Raw genomic sequence first — 9,391 nt, forward strand, 5'->3', positions numbered from 1 at the left:
TAGAAGAAACTTAAAGACGGAGATATTGGTATAGGGTGGAATCTTATAAAAAGAACTATTGATGCATCGGATAATTGGTGGGAGAGTAAGCTAAAGGTACATTAATAATTCTGGATATTTTTATTTTTTTCCTATTTATGAGGTTATTGATAATTTCTTTTATTAAACTACTGTTTTATATGTAGGTTGTGCCTAAAGCTCAAAAATTTAAAACATCGGGCATTGATCCTAAATTCAAAAGGAAGTTGGACCAAATGTTTATGGGGGTAGTTGCAACAGGTGATAAAACATGGGGACCTTCTTCTGGTACACTCCGTAGTGAATTTTTTGAGGATGTTGACAATGACATACCTGAAGAGAATGAGGAAGAAAATACGAGAAATGATGTTCACATTTTAAATGATGTTCACATTTCAAATAATGTTCACATTGATGGAAACAGTTAAAAAAAGGGAAAAAATGAGATATTAACTTCACGTTTTAAAAATAGAAGGAAGAAATCCTCAAAGCAAATTGGAGGGGATGCAAGATTGTCTAGTCAAATAGAAAAATTATGCAATGCAGCTGATAACATAAGTCAAGTCACATATAGTTTGACTCCTGTTATGGATCCATATGGTATTCTACAAGCAGTCAAAGTGCTTGATAACATGTCGGAGGAAGTTCCAGAAGCTAGTCCATTATACTTTTTCTCACTGAAATTATTACTCAATAAGGACAAACGAATTATGTTTTTTATCAATTAATCCCAAGATTAGAGCTTTGTGGCTTAAGACGGAAATGGAGGATAGTTGAATATTTTCTAGTCTTCTAGGGTCTAGAGATATCTACTATGTGACTAAACAACAATGCTAAATTAGTTTTATCAATAGTTGTTTATGTTTGGTTTTTGGATATTGAATTTATATTCTACTTATTTATGTGTAATCTAGTTTTATCAATAGTTGTTTATATTTGATTTTGGATATAAAATTTTTTCACAGGTGATGAGTATGGTTGATAATTCTAGCAGTGATGAAAGTGATGATGAAAGGGAAAAGAAAGAGATTTTACAACGCATGGAATGTTTTAACCGATTATTTGTTGTTGCATCTTTTTTGTGCAATTATATTATGAGAAGTATATATTGAAGCAACCATGCATGGATTTAAAACAGTCAAGTAAAGCATGGATCCGAGAGATCTTTGACGGTCATGAATCACGTTGTATGATTAATTTTAGGATGTCTAAAATTGTATTCACAAGTTTTTTTAGAGTTTTAGAGACAAGATACAACTTGCAAACTTCAAGACACATATCTTCTTGTTAAATGTTGGTAATTTTTTTGTACACCTTAGGCACCGGTGCAAAAGTTTCCTAATGTCAAGAAAGATTTCTAAGGTCTAGAGCAACAACAAGTCAATACTTTGCAATTGTGCTTGAGAAAGTTTCAAGGATGGCCATTGATCTAATTGCACCCAAAGATCATTTTTTTAGCTTAATACCCGAACAAATACGTAATGATTCTAGATATATGTCACATTTTAAGGGTAAAACTTAATATTATATTATTATATTTTAATATTTTTTGTCGATTAAAAATATGCATAGGACTAATATAATTATTTGTTCAGGATTGCATAAGTGCAATTGATGTACTCATATCGCCGCTATTCTTCCACCAAATGAAAAAATTCCCTATATTGGAAGAAAATGTGCCCCGACTCAGAATGTTATAGCAGTGTGTAAAGTTAATATGTGTTTCACCTTTGTTATGGCTGGATGGGAAAGATCGGTGACACTAGAATATTTCTTGATGCAATTCGAGATCCAAAATACAAATTTCCGCAGCCAGCAAATGGCAAGATATTTCATTTGTTTCTTTTATTAAAATAAATAATTAAGTATAAGTTATTTAATTGATCATTTAAAAAATAAACAATTCTTGAATTAATTGTTTGTTATATTATGACGTGTAGGAAAATATTATCTTGTTGATTTTGGATATCCTCAAATGAAAGGTTATCTTGGACCATATAGAAGTCAGCAATATCATTTACCTGACTTTCGTAGAGGTAGGCCGATATATGGTAAAGAAAAGATATTCAACCATTCACATTCATCATTACGTAGTGTGATTGAACAAACTTTTGGTGTTTTAAAAAAAATGGGTCATTTTAAGGGATATGTTAAGTTATAGTTTTGAAAAACAAACAATGATCGTTGTTGCTACATTGACGATACACAATTTTATCCGAAAACATGTCGGTCGAAATGATGCAGATTTATGGAATATGAAAATATTAACGGGGCATATGAGAATATTATTAATCCAGAATATGTCCATGATGGAGAAAGTGATGATGTTGATGATGGTGGTGGTGGTGGTGGTGGTGGTGAATCAAACAATTCAAGTGGTTTTTAAATGGAATTAACAAGAGATGCTATAGCTTCTAGTTTAATGAATTCACTTTAAATTTTAAATGCTAATGTAAAATTTTTTATGTTGTTTTTGAAACTTTAATCCAAATGTATGTAATATTTTAATTTGTTAGGTTTATGTTTTCTATGTTATGTTAATATCTAATACGGGTTATATATTCAAATTACATTTTAAAATGAAATAATATAAATGTGTTAAAATCATTAATTAAAAATTAAAAAAATATTTTTAAAAATAATATAACTGTGTTAATATCTAATTACAAATATTTAATGATTATATTTAAATATTTAAAATATAGTTTATATGTTCTAATTAAATTTTATAAATAATTAATATTAATTACTTAGAAATATTTAAAATTAATATTTCATATATTAAAATATTAACAATAAGTTAAAATAAATTATTTTTTATATTCTTGCAAAAATATCATAATATTAGCTAATTTGAACATTATTTAAATGCATATTTGTTACTTTATAATTTCATGTCTAAAATTGACATTTTATTTTCCAAAAACACTTTTTGATAGCAATGTTAAATACTCAAATCTTAAACCAAACTTTTCAAAAGTATTTCGCAAAAACACTTTTTTACCGTACTTTTTAAAAGCACTTTTCAAAAGCAATGCTAAACTAGCCCTTACTCTCATGCAACCAATAGCCCTATAACACCAAAAGGCCATAATATAAATATTTAGCTATGTTATTGTTATTTTGCTCAAAGATTTCCTTACATTCTTTTTATTAAATCATCTCATGTCTCCATAATTTTTATTTTGTCTTGTAAAAGTGATTACCAAACAATGTCCCATTCATCCTCCTCCTAATAAAATTCATATGGTTAATCTCCTTCTTGGATAATACTTGGAACTTACCTTGTAAACAATGAGCAGTAGCATGATTCACTTTGCCGAGTACTAATTAATGGGCACTGGTCCTGGACACAAATCACGTGGCCGGCAGCAACGTTTTGAACCAATCGACTGGTAGCCTCGACGGTACTGTTCTCTTTTAGGTCAATGATTCTTTATTTTATCCTACTTACCTATCCCATGTAGGATTGTCTGGCGCCTCTATCTCTAATATTCATGTTGGTCGAAGAAAGTTAAATATGCTCATACTTCTCATAAATTTTTTGCTTTCTTTTATTTTTAAGAATTTAATTTTTATTTTTAAATTTAAAACTCAATTCTAATGATTAAAAATTTGTTGATATGAATTTTGAAATTAAAAAAAAAACAGTGTAATTAAATAATAATGTTGAAATAAATCTGAATTTAATAATTTTTACAATTGAATTTAAATTTTAAAATCTAAAAAAACTAAATTCAAGGAAAGCTAAACTTGTAACTACTAAATAACGTGCATGTATGTGTTAGATTCTGAAAATGCCGAAACATGTGACAACCTCAAAATCAATTTTGTTTTTGGAACTTGAGTTAAGGGGATGTGCTTGATCGCCTTTAACTTATAAATTCCACTTTATTTGTACATAAACCACATTTTTAACAATAAGCTTGGATTTTGTACACCACCAGAAAACACCATCAAATCTCAAAACTCCTTCTACCAAATTATCCAAATCATTCTTTACAATTGAGTTACGCTGAATGTTCTTATTCTTTACTAAATTAATCGTCTTTGTCATCGTCCTCATCATAATTGAATGGTAATGGTACAGACTTGAATGCTCGGTACTTCCCAACGTTGTTCAAATGCTCATTTTCCAACCTGATATTCACAATCCATTAACAGTATTAATGACTACTTGGTTTGGAAAGTCTGGGAAAAGATTAAGGTAGTGTTAGATGATTCAACTTTTTTTTTGTTACCTGAAGAAATTCCATATGCCACGACGAATGATCTCAAGACTAGCCACAATCGTCGTCAGGGTTTGTGGATGCAATGGCAACTGGAAATTCAACACTGTTTGGAGCCAGGCAAATCTGAGTAAAATATTCAAGCCCTGAAATTTCATATAAGTAATTCGTTAAGAGACAATTATAGTACGTAATGGTGGAAACTAGTAATTTTTCAATATTGTAAATTGTAACCCACCATGGCTCCAAAATATACTTTCTTGTGAGGAACAAGGAGTTTGTCTCTCAGCCAACGGTTCTTGGAGTGCCTATTTAGAAGCCCCCAGTCATAAACCAAGTCCCAGTATGTACAAAATATTGCTGCAATGGCTGAGACAATCCAGGCTATTATTCTCCACGCAATTCCCTTGTTAAGGCTGTAAGCTGTTCTCAGACATACAGCTGCAATTGTCAGGAAATATTTCAATCCATTCAGTCCTTGCATCGCATCTTTCTCTTCAAAGAGACGTCGCAGGCACTGCAGGAGGCGAGCCAAGTATGGAAGCACCGCCACGACAAAGTAGAAAGTATTATACACATTACTATCTCTGCAAGTATTCTCTCTGCGCTTAAAGTCTCCCCAACCATAGTAGCAAACGTAAAACTCTAAGCTCCTAATGGCTTGCACCTGTATAAATTAATACAATGATGTCAGAACTTCCAATGATTTGGAAAGGAGGGTCGTCCAAGAAGAAAGCTGGGAGTAATTTGTCACAAACCTGGCTAGTTAACTGATCGGCCAAGAAGAAATCTGGGAGTGTGACCTGCAGGACAGAAATTTAGAGATGAATAAGATTTGTTCCACAATTTTAATCTTAATTTGTTTGATCAACTTTATGTAAATTTCCTCCATATCTTTTCAATTTACCTTGTATAGAGGAGCGCATATACAATGGAACAAACATGTGAGGAGGAAGAATCGACTTGATCGATACAAGACGTTGAATGGCAGGAACAGGACGATAAATATAAACTGCAACATAGCAAAAGGATGTGAGTTAATAATTGTTGTTGGAAAATGAATGGGACCAATATATATATATTGATATTGAATAGATGGTATCTTACCACAACCAACATTAGAGGAACAAGTTCAGTGAATGCTTTATAGTCTTTTGTTTTGGGATCCATCTCCATATCAAGGTTGGCGAGCACACTGGCTAATGCCAATGCCCCAAGACCAAAACTCACAAGCAGAACTTGTCTATAACCCAGTTCAGTTCCTGGCTTGAAACCAAATATGAAGGCATAATTGACTCTGTACTTCCGCCAGTAGAATATATTGATGGCATACATTAACATGTGTAGAACAATGAAGCCGAACAAACTGCAGAGGCAAAGAGGCTTATCAGTTAGCATAACTTGTTAAAAAATGTTACTTCTTGGATCAGGTCTATGCTTGAATTGTCAAGTTTATGCAGTGGTAAACCTGAAGAAGAAAGAATTAAAAGTACCTGTAAAGAGGAAACATGGTTTCCATGTATTGAGTCCTTCCTTCACTATCCATAATATTACGGGCACGAATCATCAGAATAAGTGCTAGTAAAAGAGAGGCTGCACAGCCAGCGAAAAAACCTGGAATTTTTTTTATAGACATGATCAGGGAAAGGCCATAAAGAGATCCAACACGGGAGAAAACGATCTTACTAGCCTTTAAAGGTAATTGCGTGAACCCGACTAGACAAGTCTCAGGTTCTGAAAATGATCATATGTTTACAGCCTCAACTAGAAGTTCCAATTATTGACAGAAATCTTACCTGTTGAAAAAGTTGTCCTATGCCTTTCTCGTTTGACTTTGGGTCTTAAAATGCTCATTCCCTTAGAACGGTTTGCATTTGAAAAGTGCTTGATGAATGTTGTTTCAACCCTCTCCATTAGCTTTGTTACCTGGCGATGAAAGCTTCTAGATTAGACCACTTGTAAAATAAAAATTAAGGAATTAAACAGAGTAGCTGCATTGATTGGAAGGAAACCAATGATGCTGAATTAGCTGTGACCCACTATAAATTTTGAGATGAAGAAACATTACCTCTTCAGAGCTACCGAGGTAGGAGTTATCCACCATTTTCATGTAAGATTTTGACGCACTTCTGGAAGTGATCTTATCATACTTCTTCATTATTTTGGAGAAAGCCAACGTATTCAGAAAGCTGTTAAATTCCAGGGTAGAAGGATTGGTACAATCAGTTTAGAAGAAAACAGAGACTGTAGAAACAAATGGTGGAAATTTGTAGAAAAAAAAAAAAGCAGAAGAAGACATCACCTGAAACTTTTAAGCAGGCGAAGCTTTTGGTAAAATTCAACAAAAGCCCGCTTAAGTTGTTCTTCAACCTTTCTAAGATTTTCCCTACTGAAACTCAGATCCGTATGGTTTGGAACCTTGAGAACACCTTTAATGGTGGAACGAGGAGTCTCGAGGGTATTGTTCATTTTCACCCGGTCAAGTATTTCAAGTGGTGCGGGTACAATGACCTTGGGTTTGGGTTTTGCTGGTTTGGCTTCTAAAGTCGGAGTATTTCTCTCTTTCTCATCGCCATTATCGTCATCATCAGCTTGGCCATGGGTGCTTTCTTCAATGGCTTCCAGGTGAGCAGCCCTTTCTGCATATCAAAGTTCAAACAGGAAGGTAAGGTAAGGTAAGCAAGTGGCTGAAAAAAGTCATAGAGATAAAAGGTTTGGAGAGAAGAGAAAGTTACTGCTTGCTGATTTTGCCCCAGATGGAGTAGAAGCAGAGAGAGCAGCAGCAGAAGCTGCAATATCAGAAGCAAGACGAGTCATCTCCACAGACCTGTCGAAATGAATCCCTGGAGGGTTCTCAACTTTAATCCTAAAAGCAATCAAGGCATCCATTTGCTTGTTCAATACATCAGCTTCTTTCATCACCTCTTGCGCTTTAGCCCTATAAAACTTGTCCACTTTGTTGAACTCATCATCAAGCCTTCTAAAGTAAACCAGCTCATACTCTCCCCCTTCCTCCGACGACATCAAGAACGTCGTTTCATAACTTTGCGACCCATCTCGGCTCACAGAGTTCACCAAGATGGGTTGGCTTTCAATATCATCAGGTGAGGAGGACGGGCTGGTTGGGTTATGGTGGTGGTGCGTCTGTGTTAAGCCACTGAAAGCTCTGTAGAGCGTGAGCTTTCGTTTCAGCGAAGGTGCAGCCGGTGGCTTCGTCCTATGCTTGAAACGTTGCAGTTCTTTCAAAAGGGTTTTCAAGTAATCGTAATCCATGTATGCTTCTTGCCATTCTGGCACCATTTGAGACGCAAATTCCTTCCCAAACTTCATATTTTCCGATTACAACTGCCAATGGCAATGCAGATGAGGCAATGCTGAAATAGATACAGTAAGTACAGTTTTCACTATGAAGCTTCTGAGATCTGGGTCTTCTTCTTGTTGTCTCGAAATTGAAGAAAACCCCACAAAGAAAAGAGTTGAAAAATAACAAAAAGGAGTTGAAATTAGAGCAAGTTGATGAGGGTGGTTTGGTTAGGTGCAGGTAGCTGAAATATATATATAGATATAGAGTAGGAAGAGGGAGTTGGAGGGAGAAATAGAAGAGGGAAAGAGCCGAGAAATTGGTTCAGCAAGGAACAAAACACCCACTGGGCATTCATAAGAGTAGAAAACCGTGTGTCAGGTAAGCCATGATATATTAGAGACAGAAAATGGGTACGTTGGAATTTAAATAAAAAAGGATTAAACTTTTTATCTTTTCCTAAACTTTTAAAGGTTGAGTAGGCAACTGGGGTTGACCGCCCGCCCCCACCGTTGAATAATGTGACTGCGCCTTGGGCGTTTCATTCATTCCGTATTAGGTGACTCATTCCAGTGTGAATTTGTTTTTGAAGTTTGAATTTTTCTTTAATATTTTAAAGTAATTTTCAAAATTGATTTGTGGAAAGTTAATTTTAATTTTTTATGATTTTGTTAATGGAAAAATTTTAGTTTTTTAATGTGATTAGTTATCAGATCTTTTAAATGTATCAAAATATATAATATTTCCAAGTTGGCAAGCTTATCCTTCTTCGTATATGGTGGCCGAGTTGTATTAATTCATCAATTTAAAAAAATAAATAAATAAAGTTTGACATTTTACAATGAATGCATTGGTATTGAACAAGTCCGCATGGTGCAATTATGACACACTCCACTTTTAGTAACCAATATTAAAGCGTCCTCTCACTTCCACCCCCACTTACAGCATTTTATCTTTACAAAAGAATCAGTCTTACGTTGATTTAAATATGAAATTTTGGTACCAATTTCATTACATGTTGTGTGACGGACAACAAGATTTGATTTCTCTTAACTTTAATAATTTATTAAACAAACACATACTTTTCGTTAATATGTCAGTCAGTGGAGTTATAAATAACAAAAAGAATTTGGATTAGATAGGAAAGAAAAATATAAATTCGACTTCTTCTTTTTAATAAAAATATAGGGGATTTAGCCCATTCAGCTTTTTTTTTTTTAAGAGTCGATTGAGTTTTAATTCATTTGATATGGACATTATTATTAATGCAGGAGGATGTGGGTTTGAGCCTATTTATGAGTTGGGGAACAGATTGTATCAAAAAGAGCAAATATAATTAGAAAATATAATGAAATTGTTCAAAAAACCTAGACAAAGATTATACAAGTTACCTAGTAGTTGACATTAATTTTTATTTTTGTAATTGTCAAATACTTTAGGTTTAATCAATTTATTTGAAACTATAATAATTATAACCATTTTAATGTAGTCTTATATAATTTTATTCACATTTTAATCATAATTTCCTAGAATTTGAAACTATAATAATTGTAACCAATTCTAGGCGTGTAGTCACAAACATAATTTATAATATTTTAAATTATAAGATTTTATATATTATTGATAATTTAAATATGATGTTTTCTTTAAGGTATAATAATTTTTTTCCCTCAACTTTACAAAAATAAGTTACAAAAATGTATCAAAATTTTAATCTGAAATAGATATAAACTACATGATATCAATTTAAGCTTGGTTGGCAGCACATGCCTACTTATAAATTACAATTATTCTTTTGGTCCTTGGAAATGGTGATACATAATGATATTGACTAAAGCTTAGG

At 33.1% G+C, this 9,391-nt stretch overlaps 1 protein-coding gene across 1 annotated transcript; it reads right to left on the bottom strand.

The window, feature by feature from the left end:
- Positions 1–3,889: 3,889 nt before the first annotated feature.
- On the bottom strand, positions 3,890–7,933 carry LOC107910102 (phosphate transporter PHO1 homolog 3). Its single transcript, XM_016837861.2, has 11 exons — positions 6,983–7,933; positions 6,550–6,886; positions 6,316–6,436; positions 6,044–6,173; positions 5,741–5,861; positions 5,355–5,613; positions 5,155–5,259; positions 5,006–5,050; positions 4,486–4,914; positions 4,260–4,393; positions 3,890–4,158 (listed from the first exon to the last, which is right to left on the bottom strand). Exons 1-11 carry the CDS (start codon positions 7,575–7,577, stop codon positions 4,059–4,061), a joined length of 2,376 nt encoding a protein of 791 aa, XP_016693350.1. The 5' UTR covers positions 7,578–7,933; the 3' UTR covers positions 3,890–4,058.
- Positions 7,934–9,391: the final 1,458 nt, after the last annotated feature.

The sequence above is a fragment of the Gossypium hirsutum genome, chromosome D02 (assembly GCF_007990345.1).
Source record: "Gossypium hirsutum isolate 1008001.06 chromosome D02, Gossypium_hirsutum_v2.1, whole genome shotgun sequence".
NCBI classification, from domain to species: domain Eukaryota; kingdom Viridiplantae; phylum Streptophyta; class Magnoliopsida; order Malvales; family Malvaceae; genus Gossypium; species Gossypium hirsutum.